The 23,479-nt window shown below is 65.0% G+C and overlaps 5 protein-coding genes across 10 annotated transcripts; 3 read left to right on the forward strand and 2 right to left on the reverse strand.

The window, feature by feature from the left end:
- Positions 1–577: 577 nt before the first annotated feature.
- TINF2 (TERF1 interacting nuclear factor 2) lies at positions 578–4,798 on the forward strand. Its single transcript, XM_074969420.1, has 11 exons — positions 578–606; positions 1,091–1,304; positions 1,387–1,488; positions 2,122–2,223; positions 2,765–2,875; positions 2,957–3,068; positions 3,298–3,412; positions 3,489–3,541; positions 3,868–3,929; positions 4,498–4,566; positions 4,647–4,798. Exons 1-11 carry the CDS (start codon positions 578–580, stop codon positions 4,761–4,763), a joined length of 1,086 nt encoding a protein of 361 aa, XP_074825521.1. The 3' UTR covers positions 4,764–4,798.
- Positions 4,721–10,256, reverse strand: GMPR2 (guanosine monophosphate reductase 2). Of its 6 annotated transcripts, none has more exons than XM_074969930.1 (10): positions 10,167–10,256; positions 9,044–9,295; positions 8,765–8,884; positions 8,004–8,087; positions 7,473–7,646; positions 6,775–6,856; positions 6,229–6,335; positions 5,953–5,995; positions 5,711–5,870; positions 4,721–5,403 (listed from the first exon to the last, which is right to left on the reverse strand). In XM_074969930.1, exons 2-10 carry the CDS (start codon positions 9,128–9,130, stop codon positions 5,214–5,216), a joined length of 1,047 nt encoding a protein of 348 aa, XP_074826031.1. In that variant the 5' UTR covers positions 9,131–9,295; positions 10,167–10,256; the 3' UTR covers positions 4,721–5,213. The 6 variants fall into 6 exon arrangements, with proteins under 6 accessions (XP_074826031.1, XP_074826032.1, XP_074826034.1 ...); XM_074969931.1 differs by having other exon boundaries at positions 10,076–10,172; XM_074969933.1 differs by lacking the exon at positions 10,167–10,256 and adding an exon at positions 10,080–10,145.
- Positions 10,257–10,462: 206 nt separating this feature from the next.
- On the forward strand, positions 10,463–12,978 carry NEDD8 (NEDD8 ubiquitin like modifier). Its single transcript, XM_074969936.1, has 4 exons — positions 10,463–10,751; positions 11,191–11,238; positions 11,469–11,551; positions 12,677–12,978. The coding sequence occupies exons 1-4, from the start codon at positions 10,734–10,736 to the stop codon at positions 12,765–12,767; spliced, it is 240 nt and encodes a 79-aa protein (XP_074826037.1). The 5' UTR covers positions 10,463–10,733; the 3' UTR covers positions 12,768–12,978.
- An 815-nt stretch (positions 12,979–13,793) lies between these two features.
- On the forward strand, positions 13,794–18,569 carry MDP1 (magnesium dependent phosphatase 1). The gene is made up of 6 exons (XM_074969935.1): positions 13,794–14,002; positions 14,533–14,593; positions 16,456–16,566; positions 16,646–16,753; positions 18,117–18,202; positions 18,431–18,569. The coding sequence occupies exons 1-6, from the start codon at positions 13,966–13,968 to the stop codon at positions 18,556–18,558; spliced, it is 531 nt and encodes a 176-aa protein (XP_074826036.1). The 5' UTR covers positions 13,794–13,965; the 3' UTR covers positions 18,559–18,569.
- A 1,151-nt stretch (positions 18,570–19,720) lies between these two features.
- TSSK4 (testis specific serine kinase 4) lies at positions 19,721–22,560 on the reverse strand. Its single transcript, XM_074969421.1, has 4 exons — positions 22,354–22,560; positions 21,737–21,951; positions 20,665–21,028; positions 19,721–19,978 (listed from the first exon to the last, which is right to left on the reverse strand). Exons 1-4 carry the CDS (start codon positions 22,558–22,560, stop codon positions 19,721–19,723), a joined length of 1,044 nt encoding a protein of 347 aa, XP_074825522.1.
- Between the last annotated feature and the right edge of the window lie 919 nt (positions 22,561–23,479).

A 23,479-nucleotide genomic window follows, 5' to 3' on the forward strand; every position in this document is an offset into this window, starting at 1 on the left:
CCCCTGCTTTCCGCCCGCCGCAGAGCGAGGGAGCAGCTCCTCCCGGGCCCCCCTTACCGCCCCCGCCGCCCCCCGCCCCCCGCCCCCCGGGGCTTGGCCTCCCGCGGAGGCGGATCGCGGAGCCGTGGCCGGGCCGCTCGGGGCGTTGTTTGCAATAAAGGTTTGCCCCAGACTCCCGCTTCCGACGTTTTCTCCGCCCGCGGGGGCCGCCGGGGGCAGGGTCCGGCCGCGCCCAGCAGCTGTTCGGCGCCGCGGGGCGCAGGGACCGGGGGGGGGGGCGCGGGGCGGTCCCAGCCCAACGGGGCGGAGCCACCCGCGATGGGGGGGCGGGGGCACGAGGAAGGGGCGGGGTCTCCCGCGGGCGGGGGCGCGGGGGCACGAGGAAGGGGCGGGGTTTCACGGGGGCGGGGCCTCCCATAAGGGGCGGGGCTGCGGCGGGAGCCAGGTTAATTCGGCCGCCTCCGGCCCCGACTCGCGCAGCTCGACCCGGAAGTGACGTAGGAGACCGGCCCGACGGCGGGCGGCGCGAGCGGCGCGGGCCAGGAAGAACCGCCAGCGGCCCGGGCTGGGGCCAGCCATGGCCGGAAGTGACGTAGGAGAAAACGGGTGAGCGGCGGTGGGGTCAAGAGGGTCCGGGGACGGGGACACGAGGGGCGGGGCCGGCGCTGGAAGCGGGACAGGGGGCGGGGCTATTGGGGTCGGCAGTTGGGCGGGGCAAGAGAGGGGGCGGGGCACTGGGGCGGGGCTAGAGAGAGGCGGGGTAGAGTAGGGCGAGTCCAGAGGCTGGAGGTGGGGCGGGGCTAGAGCAGGGCCGGGTGCTGGGGCGGGGCTAGAGGAGGGGCGGGGCAATAGCGATGGAGGTGGGCGAGGGAGGGGCTAGAGAGGCGGCAGGGCGGGGCTATGGGGCCTGGAGGTGGAGAGGGGGTGGGGCAGTGGGGCTGGAGGTGGGGCGGGGGAGGGGCTAGAGAGAGGCGGGGTAGAGGAGGGGCGGGGCAATAGTGATGGAGGTGGGGTGTGGCGGGGCTAGGGGGCCTGGAGGTGGGGTGCAGGAGACACTCTGACCCCCCCCTTTCTGTGTGTCTCCCCCCAGGTGGGTGGCGGGGGGCAGCTCGCCGGCCCCCCCCAGCCAGGACCCCTGCGCCCCCCTGCGGCTGGCCGCGGCGGCCGCCTGGCAGGTGGTGCGGGCGCGGCAGGTGCGCGACTTCCCGCGGGTGCTGGGGCTGCTGGAGGCCGTGGGGCAGGCGGCCCCCGACGTCGTCTGCTTCCGCCACTACACCCGGCTGCGCCTGGGCCTGCAGGCTGCGGTAAGGGGGGGCAGCTGCCCCCGCCCCCCCGCCTCCCCCCCAGCTCCGGCCCGCTAGCCCAGTGTGCTCTGCTCCCCCGCAGGTGATCATGGGGATGCTGCAGGAGGAGCAGCCGGACGGGAAGATCTACCACGCTGTGGACACCTACTTCCCCGAGGGCGAGCACCAGCGCCACCCGCTGGCCGTGAGTGCCGCCCTGCGGCGGGGGACGGCTCCCTGGGCACCACGTGGCACTAGGGGGCGCCGCGCTGCAGGGAGCTGGGCGGGGGGATCAGCAGGGGGCACTCTTCCTTGGCCGTCAGACCTGGCCCCAGCATGGCGCTAGGGGGCGCTGTGCTGCAGGGAGGGGCAGGGGCTCAGTGGGGCGCTCTCCCCCCACACTCAGTGCTGGCACTAGGGGGCGCTGTGCTGCGGGAGGGGTGGGGACCCAGTGGGGCGCTCTCCCCCCACACTCAGTGCTGGCACTAGGGGGCACTGTGCTGCGGGGAGGGGCAGGGGCTCAGTGGGGCGCACTCCCCCCACACTCAGTGCTGGCGCTAGGGGGCGCTGTGCTGCAGGAGGGGTGGGGACCCAGTGGGGACCCAGTGGGGCGCTCTCCCCCCACACTCGGTGCTGGCACTAGGGGGCGCTGTGCTGCGGGCAGGGAGCGCTCTCCCCTGGCAATTAGAGTGGCCCTGTGTGGCAGAAGGGGGCGCTGTGGGTGGGCTGGCTGGTTCCCATGCCGTGTTGCTGCTGGGCGCCCCACTGCACCCTAGAGGTGGCTGCATTTCAGCAGCTGCTTGGACCCAGGGCCTCACGTCTGCTGCCCCCCGCCCAGACCCCCCGGGACCTGCGCCTGGTGGGAGAAGCCCAGGAGACCTTCCGGGAGCTGGTGCTGGGGCTGCTGAGCGACCGGCAGCGTCGGGAGACCTACGTGGAGGTGAGCTGGGATGGGGCGTGGCCTGCAGGGGCTCTGGAGGATACAGGGGGTGGGGAATTGGGGTGCTGCAATGTGGGTGTGTTGGGGGCACAGGTGGGGCTGGTGGGCTGTGCTGGGGAGCGCAGAGGGTTGGAGACATGGGGGGCTATTCTGGAGTGCAGGAGGTTGGGAGGCACAGGGAGTTGAGGGGCTGCGCCAGAGGTGCAGCAGCTTGGGGGGGCTGTGCCAGAGGATGTGGGGCACAGGGAGCTGGGGGGCTGTGTCAGGGGGTTGGGGGCACACAGCTGGGGGGCTGTGCTAGGGAGCACATGGGGTTGGGGGGCACACAGGGGGCTGTGCCAGGGGGGCACAGGAGGTTGGGAGCACAAGGAGCTGTGTCAGGGGGTTGGAGGGCACGGAGAGTTGGGGGCCCATGCCAGGGGGCCCAAAGGGGCAGGGGCTGTGCTGCATGCCACATGGGGGGCACAGAGAGCTGGGGGGCTGTGCCGAGGGCACATGGTGTTGGGGGGTCCGCACGCTGACGTCTGTGCTCTTGCGGCAGGAACAGCTGGAGGCCGAATACGGGGAGCCCTTCCTGGGGGGGCTGGAGGGGCTACTGTACGAGTATCTGGTGCGCCTGGAGAGCTCCCTGTCCCCGCCCCAGCTCCAGCAGGTATGAGGAGGGAATGGGGGGGAGCAGAAAGGAAGCGGGGGTCAGTTCTGGATCCCACACTCTAATCCCCCCTTCCCTCAGCTGCAGGAGGCTGCCTGGAGTGAGTGCCCCCTGGCTGGGTCCCCCCAGCGCCCCCCACAGCTCGGCGTCCTGGCCCAGTACCTCACCGACATGGGCCACCACCAGCCCACGGGTAGGCGGGGCTTTGGGGGGGGCACGCCGGCGGATGGGAGTGCCTGGGGGTGGGGCAGGTGGCTGGGTGGCAGTGTTTAGGGGGCGGGGCGCATGGGTGGGTGGGAGCACTTAGGGGTGTGGCATGTGGCTGGGTGGGAGTGCCTGGGGGCAGGGCAGGACTCATGGGGCAAGACATGGGGGGGCAAAACTCATCCCAGGCTCCACCCACTTCCCTTCTCCCCCCCCAGGCTTGGTGACCAGCATACCCTCCCTGCCCCAGCCGGGGGCGGAGCAGCCACAGCCCAGGACAATGGGGTCCCACCAGGGGCAGAGCCAAGAGGGGGCGGCGCCCGCGCAGGAAGAGTGAGTCTGTCTCCTCCCCGCTCCCTGTCCCCTCTCACCTTCCGCCCTGCTCACCCCCTCCCCTCTCTCTCCCCAGGATGCCCCCCGACCTTGGCCTGCACTGCCAGCCGCCCGGAGAGCAGGACCTGGGTAGGTATTGGCCGCTCGGAAAGGGGGGAACCCAGGCGGCTGGGTGTGGTCCCCTAACGCAGGGACCAGGACAGGGAGGAATCCCGGGTTGTCATTCCCTGGCCTTTTCCCCCGCCCCCACAGGAGCAGGGGCCAGTGGTGAACCCAGGAGTCTGTGTGTATGTCCCCACCCCCATGCCAGGAGGAACCAGGAGCCTGGGTGTGTCCCAGTGGTGAACGCTGGGGGGGGTGCACATGTGTCCCCATCCCCACGCCCCCCTGCGAGACCGAGGATGGGTTGAACCCAGGCGTCCAGGGCCACATGTGTAACCCCCTGCTCCCTCCAGACGCGAGCGGGGACATCGTGTGGGAGTCAGAAGAGGAGGAGAGCTGCTGCCCCCGCAGGAAGGTAAGCAGGGGGGCAGGAGACACTGCCAGGGCTCAGGCTAGTGCAGAGCGGCCTGGGGGTCTGGGGGCTCAAGGGGGGCAGTTGGAGCTTGGGGGTGGTCAGGGGTCACTCAGGGGGCCAGGCTCTCAGGCTGAGGTTCAAGGGTCACTCAGGGTTCAGGGATTACTTGGGGGGGGGGCCAGGATCTCAGGGGGCTTCAATGGTCACTCAGGGGGGTTCAGGGGTCATGTGGGGTGCCTGGCTCTCAGGGGGCTTCTGGAGTCACTCAGGGGGCCAGGCTCTCACACTGGGGTTCAGGGGTCACTCAGGGGGCCAGGCTCTCACACTGGGGTTCAGGGATTACTTGGGGGGGCCAGGGTCTCAGGGGGCTTCAGTGGTCACTCAGGGGGGTTCAGGGGTCATGTGGGGTGTCTGGCTTTCAGGGGGCTTCTGGAGTCACTCAGGGGCCAGGCTCTCACACTGGGGTTCAGGGGTAACTTGAGGGCGCAGGCTCTCAGGCTGAGGTTCAGGGGTTCCTTGGGGGGCCTGCTCAGACCCCATCACTCACACACGCCCCCGTCGCCCCCAGGCCAGCTACCAGCGCACGCGGCACAACACCCTGATCCCCACCTTCTCCGACCACCTGGACCCCCAGCAGGTGAGTGACCCTCCGTGTGCCCTGGGGACGAGGGGCGCTCCTGTGTCCCCCTCACCCACTCTCCCTCTCTCTCTCTGCAGGTGCCCTGGCTGCTGCGCTCCCGGGACCCTGCCCCCTCTAGGGGGGGCCGCTCCCCCGCCCCACGGCACAGATGCATCAGCCTCCGGAGGGTGCCCCACAAAGTCTCTTATTGGTGACACCAAATAAACATGGCACATGATTCAGCCCAGTCCCCCCCCTCGGTCTCCTTCATTTGGGGGGTGCCCCATAGCCCACCTCTGGCAGAGCAGGGGGAGATGACCTTTGGGGGGATGAGTCCCCTGGAGGAGACGGGAAGGGAATTAGGGGTCCCTTCTGCCCCCCTTAACCTCAGGGGCTGCTCCGGGTAATGGAATGATCGGGGAAAATTCGGAGATCCCTTGGCTCTATCCCCTCCATCCTGGGGGGGCAGGGCTGAGCACTGCTGCCCCCATGCTTTCAGGAGGGAAATATTGGGGTGCCCAGGGCAGGGGGTTCCTCGTGGCTAGGCCTCAGCCCCTCAAAGAGGGGGATTAATAGGCAAAACTCCTCAGGGTGGGGCCTGACCCTCGAAGTTGGGGTTCATTATGGGGCCCTGATCCCCTGGAGCTGGGGTGTGCTGGGGGCCCCTAATCCCCTGCCCCGAATAGGGGGGGCCCCTGAGGGGTGACGCGGATGAAGGTGGTTCGGCGGCTCAGCTCCTTCAGTTTTGCGGCGCCCACGTAGGTGCAGGTGGAGCGGAGCCCGCCCAGCAGGTCCCGCAGCGTGTGCCCCACGGCGCCCCGGAATGGCACCTCCACCGCCCGGCCCTCCGACGCCCTGCGGGGGAGAGTGTGAGAGCCCCACGGCGCCCCTCAGGAGGAGAGCACGAAAGCCCCCAGGCACCCCCCGGGAGAGAGCCCGGCCTGCCCCACAGCGCCCTCCAACGCCCTGCGGGGGAGAGTGTGAGAGCCCCACGGCGCCCCTCAGGAGGAGAGCCCATCCCCAAAGCACTTCCCAGGATGAGCCCAGCCTGTCCCACCTCCACCTCCTGCCCCCAGTACCCCCCTGGGGCAATCCCAGCCCTCCCCACACAGGTCCTGCCCCACTCTCACAGCGCCCCCTGCAGAGCGAGCCTGGGCCATACCTGTACTCTGCCACTCCCCCAGCATATTTCTTCATGGCCACGTCGGAGCTCATCCCATAGAAGAGTTTGTATTTCTTGCCCCCCCTCTCGATCAGCTCCCCCCCTGACTCCGTGTGTCCTGCCAGCATCCCCCCTAGCATGACAAAGTCTGCGCCGGCACCTGCAACCACAAGAGGGGGGGCTAGTGAGGTAACAGGACCCCCAGCTCGCTCAACCCAAGGTGGGAGGTGGGCTGCACTTACCAAACGCCTTAGCCACGTCCCCCGGGCAACTGCAGCCCCCATCCTAGGGGAGAGAGACAGAGAGAGCAATCAGGAGGGGAAACTGAGGCACTCCCCTGCTCAGGCCAGCCATGGAACCCAGGAGACCTGGCTCCCAGCCTTCCTGCTCTAACCACTGGACCCCGCTCCCCTCCCAGAGCCGGATAGAACCCAGGAGTCCTGGCTCCCAGTCCCCTGCTCTAACCACTGGCCCCCCTCCCCTCGCTGAATAGAACCCAGCCATCTGGTGCTGCTCACCGAAATGATGTGCCCGTTGAGGCCATGGGCTGCATCGGCACATTCCAGAACAGCGCTCAGCTGGGGGTACCCCACCCCTGTCTTCTTCCGAGTGGTACAGACCGAACCTTGACACAGCAGGGATGGGCATCAGTGCCCACCAGTGGGTGAGAGCACCCCACTAATGGGCGATCCCCCATTCTGCTGAGATGGTCCGGTTCCCCCCACCCCCTGGAGTGTGTGTATCCCCCTCACCCTGCTGAGATGGTCCAACCCTCCCCAGGCTGTGTGTATCCCCCGCATCCTGCTGAGAAGGTCCAACCCCCTGCGGGGGGTGTATCCCCCCCCGCACCCCCCATCATGCTGACATGGTCCAGCCCTCCCACCCCCCTGGGTGTGTATCCCCCTCATCCTACTGAGATGGTCCAGCCCCCACAGGGTGTGTGTATCCCCCTATCACGCTGAGATAGCCCAGCCCCCCCCCCCCCCCCAGGGTGTGTGTATTCCCCCCATCATGCTGAGATAGTCCCGCCCCCCAGGTTTTAGCCCCACCCCCGGTCCAGTCACCTGGTCCGATGCCCACTTTGATGATGTCGGCGCCAGAGAGGATCAGCTCCTCCACCATCTCCCCTGTCACCACGTTCCCAGCCTGCAGGGAGATCAGGGAGCCCTCAAGTCCCCACATGCCCTGGGGTGGGGGGCAGTGGAACGTACCATCATGGTGGGGAGGGCTGTACATACCAGGGGTGGGGTTCATACCATGATGTGACTGACAGGGGAGTATGTACCATGATGGTGGTGGTGGTCAGGGGGGCGGGGGCAATGGTGTGATTGACAAGGGGTACATACCATGAGGGTGGTACCAGCTGGGGGCAGTATGTACCACCATGTTGTGACTGGAAGGGATGGGACGGTACGTACCACAATGATGCAATTGGTGGGGGAGAGGGCAGTACGTACAATGATAGTGGTAATGGCCCAGGCTGGGCTGGTACATACTATCACTGTATGACTGATGGGGGTGGGGCGGTACATACCATGATTGTATGAGTGGCAGGGGAGAAGGTGGTACATACCATGATAGTGGTACTGGCAAGGGTGGGGCAGTACGTACCATGATTGTATGACTGGCGGGGGTGGGGTGATACGTTCCATGATTGTACGACTGACGGGTGGGGGCGGCACGTACCATGATGGTGGTACTGGCGGGGATGGGGCAGTACCAACCATGACTGTGTGACTGACAGGGGTGAGGCGGTACGTACCATGATGGTGTGGTCGGGGAAGCGTTTGCGCACGTCCCGCAGGAACTGGACAAAGTGCTCCGAGTAGCCGTTGGCCACGTCCAGGCAGATGTAGCGCACCTGGGGTAGGGCCTCCAGGATCTTCTCCAGCTGCTCCAAGTCTGAGGGGCTGGTGCCTGAACTAGCCGCCACGTGCTGGGGAGACATACTGATGTGAGGACACTCCGAGACAGAGATCTCCAGGGGTAAGATCTAGGGAGGAGGGAGTTGGGATGGCTTCCTGGGGCAATACGGGGAGAGTGGGGTGATCTGTGGGGGAAGGGGACTCCCTTGCAGTGGGGTACTGGGATTGTTTTCTGGGGAGAGAACATCCCCCCGAGGCAATAAGGAGGTAGTGGGGAGGGGATGGGATGGCTCCCCATAGGGCAGGAGACGCCCGTGGGGCAGTTGGGGGAAAGCGGGGGCTAGGATGGCTCCCAGGACAGCATCGGGGTTCATTCCCCTGGAGGTAGTTGGGGGCGTGGGGCCAACACCCCCCCCCACCCCGTGCACCTGCAGGCAATCGGGCTCCCGGGCAGCAAACTCCTTCCACTCCTCCAGCTTGTAGTGCTTGTGGATGGCAGTAAAGAGTGAGAACTGGGGAGAGAGGAGGATATAGGGGTGTGACACTGAGCAGAGGGACACCCTCACCCCGACATCCCATCATAATGGAATAATCCACCAAGAGAAAAGATCCCCCCCCAAAATGGAATTGCCAACCAGGAACAGAGATATCCTTCCACCCCATGTAATGGGGCAACCCACCAAGAAGATATAATGGAACAGAGAAAAGAAAATTCTTCCCCTTGCTATAATGGAACAGCCCACCAGCAGGTGAGAATATTCCCCCTCTACTATAATGGAACAGCCCAAAATCATAGTCATGAACTCCCCTTAGTATCATGGAAGATTCCAGGGGACACCCTGATTGTTGATTGGCTGTGCACTTAATCAGGTGGTTTACAGTGCTGCTTCAGCCTTGAGGGGAGGGGGGGGATCCCTAATGCTGATTGGCTGGGAAGTCAATCACATGGCTTATAATGCTGCTACAGTCCTGCAGGGAGGAGGGGGGGGATCCCTGATGCTGAATGGCTGGGGCAGTTAATCACATGGTGTATGACCTGCCCCAGAGTTGGTTGGGGGGGATCCCCAGTGCTGATTGGCTGGGAAGAAGAACACATGGGGGTGTGTGGATCCCCTTTGCTGATTAGCTGGGGAATCAGTGATGATGCTGCTGCTACAGGAGATGGCTGGGGGATCCCTGGATCAGGTACCTTGCAAAGGGCTTTGGCCATCTCGAAGGTGCCCACAGTGTCCATGTTGGCGGCGATGATGGGGATCCCACTATACTTCTGGTGCGAATTGCGGAAGGTGAACGATCGGAGGAGATCCACCTATGCCAGAGAGGGAGAGAGGCGCTAGCAGGGCACCCAGAGGAAGAACCCTAAGGGTGCACCATATCTGCCCCCAGCCACTCAGGGATAGGCTGTGGGTCTCCCCCCAGGAAGGCCTGGGGACTCCTAGCAGAGCGAGAGCCAGGCTGGGGCACTCACCTCGCTCCGGGATTTCAGGGTGCTGCGCTTGGGTCTCAGCAAGACGTCCTTGAAATCCAGCTTGATGTTGTTATCGATGTGCGGCATGGTCGGGGAGGCAGAGTCTGTGGCTCAGGACAGGCTGGGGAGACTCCTCCACAATCCCAGAGGCCCCCAGGGGACCCCACTCCAGCCCTGGCGCCCTGCCCTAAGTGCCTTACCGGGGCGTGAGGCTCAGCAACGGGGCGTCCATCATGAATCCAGTGCGGCGCTCTGAAGGAGAAAGGCAGAAGGGTGACTGGCTAATGATAAGACAACAAGCCCCCAGATCTGATGGCCTCACCTGAGGCGACTTCCCGTGGGTCTCATGCATGGTGGGTTCTGGCTCAATGTGCTGGAGGGCAAGTTGCCAGAGATCCCAGAGTGATGTCAAGTCTAACAGTCCCAATTCTGGGTCCTTATTCCCACCACAACCTCTGACCCCGGCCAGACTTCCGACACCACTGCTAACGACAGTTCTGCCTCGACAGCCGACCCCCACTGGATCTCTGGCCCCACAGTGACCCCCATCTAGTTCACGACTTCTGTCCCCTTCATAATCTCAGCCCCCACGGAAACCCCTGACCAGGGCGTAACCTCCGTGTTGTGGCCTTCCACCTGTGACCTCTGACCCCTTCGGAACGCTGATTCAGATACCACCATGACCTCTGACCCCATCACAGCCTCCTTCCTGCAGCGCAAACTGTGACTCCGTCGCTGCCTCTTGTGACCTCTGACCCCCTCACCAGTGTCTCAACCTGGCCCAGCCCATCTCCCCATTCGGGGCTGAGCCTGGGCGCTGACCCCAGCACCACCCCTGCCAGGCCACCCCTTAAAGGGCCGGCATGAGCAACGCCAACCCTGTGTCAACACCCCTGTCTGCCACCCCACTCTGCGGCAGGCCTGGAACCCAGACTGGCAACACGGGGTTAATTTTGTGGGGGGCCCATAGGTGGGCCGGTGCGGGCCCCACTTCCGGCGCGCCCCTCCCCCTCCACTTCCGGTGGTGGCTACCAGCGCCGCGGAACGATCGACCGCTCCGCACCCAACGGTTCCTGCAGCGCCCCCCCCCTTGCCCAGGCCGTTGCCGCGCGCGGTGCCTTACGGGAGGGGCGTGGGCGCCCGGCGGGACTACATCTCCCGTGAGGCTGGGCAGCCATTTTGTGTGCGCGGCGCCTCATGGGAAATGCAGTCCGGCCCCTTGCCGTTCTGAAACACTAGTGGGTGTGAGCGGACTACAACTCCCATCATGCACCGCGAAGGCCGGGGGGGGGGGGTTATTTATCATGCTCCTTTGCGCCTCCCGCGCTCTTCGTCCTGCCGAGCCACTTTGCCTCATAGGAAATGTAGTCCGGTCCCCGGTCGTGCTCAAGGGGTAACAGATGTGCGAGGACTACAATTCCCATCATGCACTGGGCTCAGGGAGCGCCCCTAGTCCCGCCCCCAGCCTCTGCGTTGCCCCATGGGAGCTGTAGTCTCTTGCCTTGTTCTGAACTGGGGCGGGGCTGAGGGGACCACAGCTCCCGTCGTGCCCCGCGGGGCCGGGCTGGAAAGGTGGAGGAAGTGACGTCAGGGAGAGGGCCGCGCGCGCGGAGTCTGCTGGGTAAAAGCCTCAGAACGGCGGGGGCTCGGTTCTGGTTCCGGCTCAGAGGTGAGGAGTTGCCGGGCCACGATGCTGATCAAAGTGAAGGTGAGCGGGGGACCCCGGCGCGGGGGCTGCTGGGAAATGGGGGCGGCGGGTGAGCAAGAGTTGCTGCCCCAGAGCATCCTGGGATAGGTGCTGCCCACTCCCTGCCCTGGTGCATGTTGGGAGAACAGGCTGACAGCAGCGTGTGACCCCCCCAGTGCCTTGGGGGCCAGGGACTGCCCCTGCCCTGGTGCATGATGGGTGAAGGGGGGGTCTCAGGGGATTGCATGGGGGGGCAGAGCAAGGGAGCAAGAGTTGGTGCCCCAGTGCATGATGGGAAAGCCGGTCCCCAAGGGCATTGTGGGAGAAGCTTGCAGTTCCTCTCCCTGCTTTGGACCACCATGGGATAGAGGGACAGGGAGCGTGGGCACAGCCCAGCCCCTGTGCACGGGGGAATCCCAGGGGAGCTGCTGCTAACCGGGGCTTCCCCTGCTGCTTCCAGACGCTGACCGGGAAGGAGATCGAGATCGACATTGAGCCCACAGACAAGGTACCTGTCCTGAGGGGGTGGGGCTGGGGGAGACCCTGCCCTTCTGGAGACCCTTCCCCCATCCCATTCTCCTGGGATCCAGCATTCAGACCTGCCCCCTCCATCCCTTCCCCACTCTCCTGGGATCCAGACCTTGGTCCTGTCCTCTCTGTCCCAGAAGCCCCTGGGGCAGGGAGTTATTCGGGGTTGGGGAGAGTTCTCCCGGCTTTCACCTCTCTCTCATACCCCAGGTGGAGCGGATAAAGGAGCGTGTGGAGGAGAAGGAGGGGATCCCACCCCAGCAGCAGCGTCTCATCTACAGCGGCAAGCAGATGTGCGTGGGGGGGAGGGGCGCGGTCGTCGGTGCAGCCCAGGACCGTTCTGGGATATCTGAAGTGTAGCAGCCTCTGGTGCATTGTGGGATAGAATCCAGGCAATCTGGCTCTCACTGCCAGCAGAACGTTCCCTAGCGCATTATGGGATAGAATCCAGGGGATCTGGCTCCTAGCCCCCTGTGCTCTAACCACTAGACCCCACTCCCCTCCCAGAGCTTGGAACAGAACCCAGGCATCCTGGCTCCCAGCCTCCCCCATCAGCAGCAGCTTTGCTGGTGCTTAAACTGGGTGGCCGATGACAGCCTGCCCGCCTCCTCTGCCACCCCTCCAGGCTCTGCCTCTCCCTCTCCCTGGCAGGTGCTGCCCATCTCTCAGAACCCCCAGTGGGATCTTCCGGCAGAGAGAGAGAGAGAGAGAGAGACGGAGGCCACAGCAGGGGGCTGGCCCCACTGAGGATGCGCCCTCTGTGCAGAGCCGATTCTAGGGGCACGAACCAGCTTTTCCTAGCCATCAAGCTGTTGGCATGGCCAGCTCCTGGCACGCCGGCAGAGGATCTCCCCCATTTGGGTACCCCAGGGACACTTTGCCACGTATCCCCATGGGCGCCGGGCCGGCTGCCGCCTCCGCGGGGCAATGGGCACTGTTGCTTTGCGTGGCATGGATGGATATGTCCGCGCTCAGGCCAGTAGAATCCCCGTTCCTGCTGCCGGGGCCAGCTCGGTGGCCTGCTGCCTCCGGGACATGTTGGCAGCACCTGTGAGGAACGGTGTGTTCGGGGCCTGCACCATGCCACAGCTCTCGGGTCGCCAGGGGTTACAGGGCACCCGACAAGAGGCTGTTGGGCTGAATGTTCACACTACGGGGAGGGGGGTGCCCTTTGCCAGCTGGCATAAAGGGCTGTTAGGGCCACCGCCTTTAACCCACTAGCCCCCGCTCCCCTGAGGTAGAACCCAGGAGTCCTGGCTCCCAGCCCCCGCCCCCTCTAACCACTAGACCCCACTCCCCTCCCACAGCCAGGGATGGAACCCCGGAGTCCTGGCCCCACCCCCGTGGCTGGCAGCTGTGTGGTGGCTACGCCCGGCTCATGCCCCCTCTGTCTGTGTGTCCCTCCATCTGCCCTGCAGGAACGACGAGAAGACTGCGGCCGACTACAAGATCCAGGGTGGCTCCGTCCTCCACCTGGTCTTGGCTCTGCGGGGGGGGCAGCTACGGTGATGGGACCCCCCTACTGGAGCGACAGAGCCCCCCACAAGCACCCCCCGCTCTGCTAGCGCTGTCCGGATGGCTGCTTCCCCCTCCCCCATGGACTCTCAGTGTGGGTGGCCGTCCGTGGGGGGCTGGGGCGGCATGGTTGTAGCAGTGGCCAGCGCTCGGGGGTCCCCGTTGGTGTCTTGTTCCTTGTGTTTGGATCGCTGAGTGTTAATAAAGGTGTCTCAGTGCAGCAGGGTGTGGAGATGCAGCTGCTTCTGGGATGGGGAGGTGGGGCTGGTTAGAGGGGGGGCCCCTTGCCTGGCACTGAGAGGAGGTTTGGGGGGCTGCTTACAGGGAGACCCCTCACCCGGTGCTGAGACATGGCCCGGCCCCTCTGGGGGGAGCTGGTTATATGGGGTCCCCTTGCCCAGCATTGAGATGCAGCTGCTCGTGTATGGTACGGGTGCTGGTATTTGGGGACCTGGCGCTGAGACGTGGCCCCCTCCAAGGAGGGGAGGGGCTGGTTATACAGTGAGCCCCACTGAGAGGGGACCCGTCTCGGGTGGGCGGAAGGGCTGGTTATACGGGGACCCAGTGTGCCAGAAGAGGTGCAGTCAGGGGGCCATGGACCACCCACTTTTTACCAGCGTAAGGGCAAGCCGGGGTGGAGGGGGCGAGGAGGAGTGAGCGGGGGCCAAGGACTTGCAGTGAAGAGACGGGGCGGAGAGGTAGGGCCGGGCCATGGTTTGGGCACCAGGGGGCCCCCTCCTATGTTAGGGAGCTTCCCTCACTCCTGCGGGGACCCCTCACCCAGCCCTGACATGCAGCTGACTCTGGGGTGGGGCGCAGGAGCCAGTTACACGGTGACCCCTCGCAGGGTGCTGAGCTGCAGCTGGCTCTGGGGTGGTGTGGGGGGGCTGGTTACATGGGGACCCCTCACCTGGCACTGAGCTGCAGCTGGCTCTGGGGTGAGTCTCTGCACTGGGCTCTTTAGCTCTGTGCTCTGGCATAGGCGGGGTTAACTGCAGAGCAGCCTGTCTAGCCTGAGTCTCTATGGCTCAACACGTGAGGCCCAGCTGACACAGCCCGGCCCACTCCAGCGATCAGCCGGGTCTGCCCCATCCAGCCCAGACGCTCCCCCTGCTCCCCGTCTGTCCCTCTCTCCAGCCCCCAGACACCCCCCATCTCTCTCTGTTACCCTCCCCCCGACAAACGGGACCCGATGTGCCACCTCCCTGGGCTGGTTGTGTTTGACCTGGGTGAGTTTGAGGTATGGGGGGGGGTCCCCTGTATAGCACCGGCAAGGGGAATCGAACCGGGGACCTCTGGAGCTTCTTGCATGAGCTAAAAGCCAACTGCCTGTTAGCTAAGGCTGTGGCAGACCCATTTCACTCTCTCTAGTGGTCTCAGTGCCATCAGACGGGACAGAGCACCACCCCCAGGAGGTGTGTGGGTTACACGTGTCCCCCGACTCTGGCTGGCATGCTGGAGGGGCAGAGGGGAGGTTTTGGGGGTGTCTCCCCGCGCCCTGCCTTTGGGTCCTAGCTCTGGGTGAGTTTGGGACAGTGGGGGGGGTGTGACTGGAGGGTTTGGGGAGATCTGGGTGGGGGTCACCAGGGGGTTATGGAGTCTGTGTCTCCAGAGACTGGGTTGGGATCCTGGGCGGGGAGGTAGTGTGGGGCACCCCCTAGTGGGGCAGTTGCTAGGTGGGGTCTCCCCACAGCCCTGGGTTCGGGTCCTGGTGATGGGGGTCTCCATGGAGGGTGATGCCCCTCCTTTCTTGTTACAGATTACACCCTGTGGCCCTTCTGGGTTGACACCCACGTGGACCCCCCCTTCCAGCGGGGCAGGTGGGCAAGGGGAACATGGGGAGGGGGCGGGGGGAACGGAAGTTGGCCTAAGAGGGAGGAGTGTAGGGGTAAGATGGGGAGGGGCCAGGGGGCTATGGATGGGGATATAGGATTTGTGGGGCTATAAGGGAGGGATATAGGAGGTCACGGGAGGGGCTATAGCAGGGTTGGAGGGGAGGGACTATAGGAGGTCAGGGGCCATGGAGTTCAGAGGAGGTTATGGGGCTAAAGCAGGTCTGGGGGGCTATAAGGGAGTGATATATGAGGTCTGAGAGAGCCTATAGGGGGTCAGGGAGGCTATGAGGGAGGGGTATATGGAGTTAGAGGAGATTATGGGGGCTGTAGGGGGTTAGGGAGGCTATAAGGGAGGGATGCATGGGGTCAGGGAGGGGCTATGGGGATCAGAGGAGGCTATAAGGGGGAGAGAGAGATGGGGTCAGGGGAGGAGCTATGGGTCAGGGGAGGCTATAGGGGGTCAGGGGAGGGGCTATGGGGGTCAGGGGAGGCTATAGGGGGTCAGGGGAGGGGCTATGGGGGATGGGGCTATAGGGGGTCAGAGGAGGCTATGGGGGTTGGGAGAGGGGCTATGGGGGATGGGGCTATAGGAGGTCAGGAGAGGGGCTATGGGGGATGGGGCTATAGGGGGTCAGGGGAGGGGCTCTGGGGGATGGGGCTATAGGGGGTCAGGGAGGCTATAGGAGGTCAGGGGAGGGGCCATGGGGTCAGAGGTGGCTATAGGGGGTTGGGAAAGGGGCTATGGGGGATGGGGCTATAGGGGGTCAGGAGAGGGGCTATGGGGATCAGAGGAGGCTATAAGGGAGAGAGATATGGGATCAGGGGAGGGGCTATGGAGGATGGGGCTATAGGGGGTCAGAGGAGGCTATAGGAGGTCAGGGGAGGGGCTGTGGGGTCAGAGGTGGCTATAGGGAAGGGCCCTACCAAATTCAGGGTCCATTTGGGTCAATTTCATAGTCATAGGATTTTAAAAATCGTCAGTTTCATGATCCCAGATCTTGAAATCAGAAATGTCCCCTGCGGTGACCGGGGAGCCCCGACCCAAGAGGGGGCTGGGGGGGGGTCACACGGTTCTTGGGGGGGTTGCGGTGTTGCCACCCTGACATCTGTGCTGCTGCTGGTGGCGACACTCCAGGCCAGCAGCCCCGCCCCCCCGTAACCCCTTTAGGGTCGGGACCCCCAGGTTGAGAAAAGTTCCTGCCCCCCATGAACTCTGCCCAGTAAAAGCACAGGAGAGACCAGACTTCACAGTCTGTGACACCTTGAATCTGGTAGGGTCCTAGCTATAGGTGTCAGAGAGGCTAGGGGAAGAAGCTATGGTGGGTCAGTGGAGGTTATGGGGGCTATAGGGGATCGGGGGCTATAAGGGAGAGATATATGTGGCCAGGGAGGGGTTATACGGGGTCAGAGGCGGTTATGTGGTCTATGGGGACTATAGGGGTCAGGGAAGGGATTATAGGGGGTCAGAAGAGGCTATGGGGACTACAGGGGGTAGGAGGGGTTATGGGGGATCAGGGGCTATGGGGGTCAGAGGGGAGGGACTACAGGGGATTGGGAGCTATGGGGGTCAGAGGAGGCTATAAGGAGCCATAGGGGGGAGGGGAGGGGCTAAAGGGGATCAGGAGCCATGGGGGGTATAGGGGATTGGGGGCTATGGGGGTCAGAGGGGAGGGGCTATAGGGGGTCAGAGGAGGCTATAAGGGACCATAGGGGGTGGCAGGGAGGGGCTAGAGGGGATCAGGAGCCATGGGGGGCTATAGGGGATCAGAGGAGGCTATAGGGGGCCGGGGGGTCAGCAGGGAGGGTACTGGGGCTCCAAGGAGTCGGGTAACCCCGTCTGCCCCCAGGGCTGGCTCGGTGCTGGATGCCCGCGGCCGCCCCGTCCGGCTGTACCCCGAGGTGCTGGCTGTGCTGGAGCGACTGCAGGGCCTGGGCGTCCCCATGGCAGCCGCCTCCCGGTGAGTGTCTGACCCCCGCCCCCTGCGCCCCCTTGCGCCCCCGACACCCCAGCCCCTCTGACCACCCCTCTCCCCCCAGGACAGGCGAGACCCGCGGCGCCACCCAGCTGCTGGAGCTCTTCGGCTTGCACAGCTTCCTGCACCGGGTGGAGATCTACCCTGGGGGGAAGAGCGCCCACTTCCACAGGTACCCGCTGCCCCCCCAAACCCCTCCCCTTCCACAGGTACCCGCTGCACCCCCAAACCACGCTGCACCCCCAAACCCCTACCCTTCCACAGGTACCCGCTGCCCCCCCAAACCCCTCCACTTCCTCAGGTACCCGCTGCCCCCCCAAACCCCTCCCCTTCCACAGGTACCCACTGCACCCCCAAACCCCTCCCCTTCCACAGGTACCCGCTGCCCCCCCAAACCACGCTGCCCCCCCAAACCCCTCCACTTCCTCAGGTACCCGCTGCCCCCCAAACCCCTCCCCTTCCTCAGGTACCCGCTGCACCCCCAAACCCCTCCACTTCCACAGGTACCCGCTGCCCCCCAAACCCTTCCACTTCCTCAGGTACCCGCTGCCCCCCCAAACCGCGCTGCCCCCCCAAACCCCTCCCCTTCCACAGGTACCTGCTGCCCCCCCAAACCCCACCACTTCCACAGGTACCCGCTGCACCCCCAAACCCCTCCCCTTCCACAGGTACCCGCTGCCCCCCCAAACCGTGCTGCCCCCCCAAACCCCTCCCCTTCCGCAGGTACCCGCTGCCCCCCCAAACCGTGCTGCCCCCCCAAACCCCTCCCCTTCCACAGGTAGCCGCTGCACCCCCAAACCCCACTGCCCCCCCAAACCCCTCCACTTCCACAGGTACACACTGCACCCCCAAACCCTGCTGCACCCCCAAACCCCTCCACTTCCACAGGTACACACTGCACCCCCAAACCCTGCTGCACCCCCAAACCCCTCCACTTCCACAGGTACGTGCTGCACCCCAAATCGTGCTGCACCCCAAACCCCTCCACTTCCAAAGGTACATGCTGCACCCCCAAACAGCACTGCACCCCCAAACCCCCACCCCTCCACTTCCGCAGGTACCCGCTGCACACCCAAACCCCGCTGCACCCGCAAGCCCCCACCCCCCACTTTCACAGGTATCCACTGCACCCCCAAACAGTGCTGCACCCCCCCAGCCCCCATCCCTCCACTTCCACGGATACCCGCTGCACCCCCAAACCACACTGCATCCCCAAACCCCCACCCCTCCACTTCCACAGGTAGCCACTGCACCCCCAACCCTGCCAAACCCACCTCCATGGGTACCCACTGCACCCCCCATGCCTCCAAACCCCCCAATCCCCACTCCACCCTCTTCCACAGGTACCCCCAAGTCCCCAAAGCAGCAGGTACCCCCTGCACCCCTAAACACCACTCCCCCAGCTGAGATCCAGCCTAGGGGGAATAGCACCCACTTCCCTAAGTAACCCCCCAGATCCCAACCCCCACTGCACCCTTAACCCCCCCCCGAACCCCTATACTGCCAGCCCTGAGTCTGCCCCTCCCCCCACCCAGGCTGCAGCAGGATACCGGGGTCCCCTTCGCCCAGATGCTGTTCTTTGACGACGAGGAGCGCAACATCCGGGATGTCAGCAAGCTAGGTGGGCGAGGCGGGGTGACCACAGATTCCGCCCCCCCGGGTGCCCCCAGCCCTCCTGGGCAGGAACCCCTGCCAGCCCCACATGGGTGAATGTTGGGGGAGGGTCCAGGGAGGGAATGGGGGGAGGAGTCAGGGACTGGGATGTTGCGGGGGGAGGGGAGCAAATGGAGGGGTGGGGGCAGGGGTGAATGGTGGGGGTCACCACCACTCTCTTCTTCTCCTCCCCCAGGTGTCACCTGCGTCCTGGTCCCCGATGGAATGACCCAGGCACTCCTCACCCAGGGGCTGGAGGCCTTCGCTCGCTCCTGCCCCCCCGCACCGGTGCCCCCCACTGCGCCTTCCCAAGGGGCAGAATAAACTCCAGAGTGACTGAGCCCCTGTGTCCCTCTGTGTGCGCGGGGGGGGGGGGGGGGATAACAGCCTACTACAGCTGCAGGCACAGGTGTGTGATAACAACCTGCTGTGGGGGTGGGACGGGGGTGTCCGAGACAGATAACAGCCTACTACTGCTGTGTGGGTGTGTGCGTCTGTGAGAGAGAGAGAGAACAACCTACTACTGCTGTGTGTGTGCGTGTGTGTGTGTGTGTGTGTGAGAGAGAGAGAGAACAACCTACTACTGCTGTGTGTGTGTGAGAGAGAACCTGGTACTGCTGGTGTTGGGGGGGGTATAAGAGACCGATAACAACCTACTACTGCTGTGTGTGCGTGTGGCTAAGTGAGATAACCTCCTACTGCTGCTGGCTGTGGGGTGGGGGCTGCTCCCTGCCCCAGCTCCGCCCCCCCACCCCTTGTCCCTCCCTGGGCCGGCCCTGCTCTGGACCACACGCCTAGGTTCGAGCCCAGCCCATGCTGTGGGGGAGGGGAGATATCAACCTACTGCTGCTGCCAGCAGTGCCCGGCCACTCTGGGGTGGGACCCTGAATGTCCCCTCCCCCGCAGCTGAGCCCCCCGCCCCAATCCTTCCCACTTGTACTGAACTTTGGGGGGGGCTGTGCCATCTCCCAAACTCTGGGGTGTTGGGGCCCGAGGGAGAACCCCCCCATTGGAGTGAATGCTAAGGGGGACTCCCTCTGCCCCCCACGCCTGTGGGGAGGAATTTGGGGGTGTCGCTGGGAGCACGGGAGAGTCCTGGCACCGAGATGTGAAGGTGGGGGGCTGCATCCGAAAAGCCAAAGGGTGGTAGAGAGGTCCCTCTCTAGATGTGAACTTCAGGGGGGCTGTTCTGCCCCCTCTATGTGTGGGGTCAGAGTATTGGGTGCAGTGTTGTGCTCCCCACTAGGTCCCAACCACAACCACCTCAGGGTTTACAATTCTGGGGGGTTCAGCCCCGAGCCCCCCTTTTCTAGCTGCCTTGAAATCGGGGTTCAGGTGGAGGACCCCAAAATAAAAGGTTGAGAATATAGAGCGGCATTCTTTACCCCCTTGGCATGGTGCCCCCAGGTCCCCACCACTGAGCTCCCCTCTTTTCCCAGCCTCCTCACACTGCACCCCATAGGTTTGGGCTCTCTTTATTGGGGGTTCAGCTCCCCTTCTCTGGCAGCTTTGCAACCTTCAGCTGGGTTCTGCTGCCCCCCCGCTTCTTCTCACCGTGCAGGGGCAAGGAGGGGGTCCTGGGCAGCACCCGCCCCCCCTCAGCCCGCACCCCCCAGGCCGCCTCCAGCGCCCGCAGCTCGGTGTGGGGCCGCTCGCCCTGGAAACGCTGGACCCACGGCGTCTGCAGCAGGTCCAGCACCGTGGGGCGCCGGGGCACCGGGCACAGCAGCCGGTGCACTAGGTCCTGGGGAGGCAAAGGGGAGCGTTAAGGGCCCCGCTATCTGCCTGGCCCCCGTGGCCCGCTTGCTTCCTCCACTGGGCCTGGCCCCTCTTGATCTGCCCCCCCCCCCGATCTGTCCAGCCCCACCATGGTCCACCCAGCCCCCATGAGCCACTCCCCTCTCCACTGGGCCTGGCTTCCCATGATCCACCTGGCCCGACCTCAAATGGCACCCAGCCCCCCCTCAGTTGGCTCACTCCCCTCCACTGGGTCTGTACCCCCTCGATCCGCACGATCCCCGCCCCCCGATCTCTCCAGCCCTCTGTGGTCCGCTTGCCTTGTCATGGGGCCCAGTCCCCCTCGATCCACCTGGCCTCCCCATGACCCACCAAGCCCACCTCAAACACTGCCCAGCCCCCCATGATCTGTCCAGCCCCCCATGGATCAACCAGCCCCTCCAGTCCACCCACCAGTGTCCAGCCCCCTGCTCTGTGTCCCGCATTGTCTGCCCAGCCCCCCATGATCCACCTATCTCTCTACATCTTCCCAGCCACACCCGGGTCTGCTGGATGCCGCCTGCCAGTCTGGCCCCCCAACCCACCACGCCCCCTGCTGGCCAGCTCCCCCACTCCCTGCCGGCCACTCAGCGCCCCCTGTTAGCCTGCAGCCCTCCCAGCTCCCGGCGCCCCCTGCTGCCCCCCCCCACCCACCTTGCACTCCTCGGAGACGTGCGGCTGGGGAGGGAAGGTCACCTCCTTCTGGGTCTCTCGCAGCAGGCGCTTGAGGTTGGTGTCGTCGAAGGGCAGGTGGGCCACGACCAGTGTGTAGAGGATCACGCCCATGCTCCAGATATCGGCCAGGAAGGGGTTGTAGGGCAGCCCCAGCAAGATCTCGGGGCAGGCATAGGCGAAGCTGCCGCAGTAGGTCTGGCTTAGGGGGCTGGAGCCCGCCAGCAGTGGGTACGAGGGACTGGCCGGCGGCTGGACTTGCGGCACCACCTGCTTGGAGAAGCCGAAGTCCGAGATCTTCACGTTCTCCCGCTTGTCCAGCAGCAGGTTCTCCAGCTTCAGGTCCCTGCAGGAGGGAGCGGGGGGTCGGCGGGGGTGCAGGGCTGCCCCTAGGGGGCGCTGGGGATGGGGCACGGGGCCTTTCCTCTCTAGGGGGTGCTGGCTCTGATCCGGCCGCAGGGCAGGGACTGGCTGGCTTAGGGAATGGGGCGTGGGGCCTTTCCCCTCTACAGGCACTGGCTCATGGTGCCAGTGGGCAGGGGGCCCCCAGGGGTCTGTGGGTCCCCCAGAAGCCCTGTGGGGTGTCCCCCAGGAAGCCTGCAGAGCACTCAGTGGCCTGTCTGGGGCTTGAGGGGCAGATCCAAGAGGTGGAATGCAGCATGGCTGGGACTCAGGGCTGGGGAGCTCTGGGGGGGAGCGCCGGGGGGGCAGGCTAGGCCAGCCAGGGTGGGGGCTGCTCGGTTTCATGGCGGTGCCTGGGTGAGATAATATTCCCCCAACCCGCCGCCTCAAGCCACGTGTGGTGCAGGTGGCGGAGGGGAAGCTGGTAAACTGAGGCCCGCTCCGCAAGGCTGGAGGTGGCAGAGGGGCACCGGGAAAGGCGCTGGGACTGGGGGGCTGGCGGTGCCAGGGAGCCAGCCCCCCAGCAGGGAGGGGAATGGCACAACCCCCAATAGAGCAGGACCCACTGTAATTCCCCAGTGGTGGTGGGCGCCCCCTACTGGCTGCAGCCTGCGGCTTGGCTCCGTGGGGGCTGGAGGGCGTGGCCCCTCACCGGTGCACAATGGCCTTGCTGTGCAGGTAGGCCACGCCCAGGGTGAGCTGGGCGAACCAGCGGCCGGCCAGGGGCTCGGCGCAGGGCCCCGAGCTCTGGATCCACTCGAGGATGTCGCCGCCGGGCGCCAGCTCCATGATGATGTAATGCCGCGACGTGGTCTCGATGGCCTGGTAGAAGGTGATCAAGTACTTGTGGTGCAGGCCCTTCATCACCTGCGGGCGGCGAGGGGTTAACGGCGCCGCCTGCCCCCCGGTGCCCCCGGCCCCACAGTGCCCCCTGCTGATCCCCCCGCCCCATGGCGCCCCCTGCCCCATAGTGCGCCCTGCTGAGCCCCCGGTCCCACAGGGTCCCCTGATGATACCCCTTGGCCTGCCCCCTGCCCCACAGCGCCCCCAGCCCCATGGCACTCCCTGACGAGCCCCCGGCCCACAGCGCCCCCTGATGATCCCCCCCTGGCCTGCCCCCTGCTGATCCCCCCTGCCCCACAGCACCTCCTGCCCCACAGCGCCCCCTGTCCTGCCCCCTCAGCATCCCATGACCATCCCGCCTGCCCGGCTCCCCACCCCACGGCGCTCACAGCCTGGCCCCCACACCCCACGGCACCCCCTCGCTACCTGGATCTCGCGGGGCAGGAATTTGTTGAGATAGTCATCGGATGCCTTCTTCTTGGAGATGATTTTGATGGCCACCTTGGCCTTCTGCTTGGTGAAATACGCCTCGTAGACAATGCCATAGGAGCCGTGGCCGATGATCTTGCCCAGCTGGTAGCCGTACTGGTCCATGACGGACAGGTAGGGGGCCGAGGGGGCTGTCTCCACCATGACGGCCTCTTGCCCCTCTGGGGGCGCTGGGGGGCTCAGTGCATCTGGTGCCAGAGAGTCACCCCTCTGGGGGCAGGGCAGGCAGTTAGATCCTAGCTGGGACCCCCAATGAAACCCCTGGACCCCAGTGGGGCTGGGTCTCCAATGAGACAACCCATGGGGCTCTGACACACCTTAACCTCCCTCCCTACATGAAGCTGTGACCTCCAGGAACCCTCCCACTCCTCACTGGGGCTGTGAGCCCCCCCAAGAACCTCCCTAACCTCCCCCAGCTCCCCACTGGCGCTGTGACCCCCCCCCCCAAGAACTGCCTTGGCCTCCCACAGCTCCCCACTGGGGTTGTGACCCCCCCAAGAACTCCCCCGGCTCACCACTGGGGCTGTGACCCCGCTGACCCCCCTCACCTGCTTTGCTCCGTCCCCCAACCCGGTGACCAGAATCGCCCCCCGACTCCACGGTTCCGCCAGCGTCGCCCCAGCGTTCCACCAGCCCCCATTGGCCGATGCCTGTTACCGGGGCTACCGGGGGGGCGGGGTCCACACTGGGAGCGGGCACAGTGGCATTGGGGGGGCCCTCAGCATTTGGGGGATACTGGGATATTGGGGGACACTACGGAGGTCTTTTTTGTAGGGGGCAATGGGGCTTTGTTTGGGGATCATGGGAAAGGTGGAGCCTTGGGGGACTTATTTGAGGGCCCACAAAAGACCCTCATTTTGGGGGAACCACTGAGGCAGTGGAGGGCCACTAAGGAATTTAGGGGGGTCTTAAATTGAGGAGGTAATGGGGCATCTGAAGGCTCATAAATGGGGGTCTCAATTTGAGGAAGCACTGAGAAATTGGGGGTCCTTATATGGGGGTCACTGTGGTATTTGGGGTTCTTAATTTGGGGGCACTGGGGGTTTGGGATCTCTTAATTTGT

The sequence above is a fragment of the Natator depressus genome, chromosome 13 (genome assembly GCF_965152275.1).
Source record: "Natator depressus isolate rNatDep1 chromosome 13, rNatDep2.hap1, whole genome shotgun sequence".
NCBI classification, from domain to species: Eukaryota; Metazoa; Chordata; order Testudines; family Cheloniidae; genus Natator; species Natator depressus.

Bases quoted from the DNA above. Each gene is read 5' to 3' on its own strand.
- TSSK4 (XM_074969421.1), bottom strand. From the start codon at position 22,560: ATGGTGGAGACAGCCCCCTCGGCCCCCTACCTGTCCGTCATGGACCAG. The intron at 21,952-22,353 runs GTAGCGAGGGGG...CGCCGCCCGCAG, and splicing joins TCCTGCCCCGCGAGATCCAG to GTGATGAAGGGCCTGCACCA. The intron at 19,979-20,664 runs GTGGGTGGGGGG...TTGCCTCCCCAG, and splicing joins ACGTCTCCGAGGAGTGCAAG to GACCTAGTGCACCGGCTGCT.
- NEDD8 (XM_074969936.1), top strand. The intron at 11,239-11,468 runs GTACCTGTCCTG...CTCATACCCCAG, and splicing joins ACATTGAGCCCACAGACAAG to GTGGAGCGGATAAAGGAGCG. The intron at 11,552-12,676 runs GTGCGTGGGGGG...TCTGCCCTGCAG, and splicing joins ATCTACAGCGGCAAGCAGAT to GAACGACGAGAAGACTGCGG.
- TINF2 (XM_074969420.1), top strand. From the start codon at position 578: ATGGCCGGAAGTGACGTAGGAGAAAACGG. The intron at 2,876-2,956 runs GTATGAGGAGGG...CCCTTCCCTCAG, and splicing joins CCCCGCCCCAGCTCCAGCAG to CTGCAGGAGGCTGCCTGGAG. The intron at 4,567-4,646 runs GTGAGTGACCCT...CTCTCTCTGCAG, and splicing joins ACCACCTGGACCCCCAGCAG to GTGCCCTGGCTGCTGCGCTC.
- GMPR2 (XM_074969930.1), bottom strand. From the start codon at position 9,130: ATGCCGCACATCGATAACAACATCAAGCTGGATTTCAAGGACGTCTTG. The intron at 8,885-9,043 runs GTGAGTGCCCCA...TCTCTGGCATAG, and splicing joins CCCTGAAATCCCGGAGCGAG to GTGGATCTCCTCCGATCGTT. The intron at 7,647-8,003 runs GTGCACGGGGTG...ATGTCTCCCCAG, and splicing joins GGGAGCCCGATTGCCTGCAG to CACGTGGCGGCTAGTTCAGG.
- MDP1 (XM_074969935.1), top strand. From the start codon at position 13,966: ATGTGCCACCTCCCTGGGCTGGTTGTGTTTGACCTGG. The intron at 16,754-18,116 runs GTACCCGCTGCC...CCCCCCACCCAG, and splicing joins AAGAGCGCCCACTTCCACAG to GCTGCAGCAGGATACCGGGG. The intron at 18,203-18,430 runs GTGGGCGAGGCG...CTCCTCCCCCAG, and splicing joins CCGGGATGTCAGCAAGCTAG to GTGTCACCTGCGTCCTGGTC.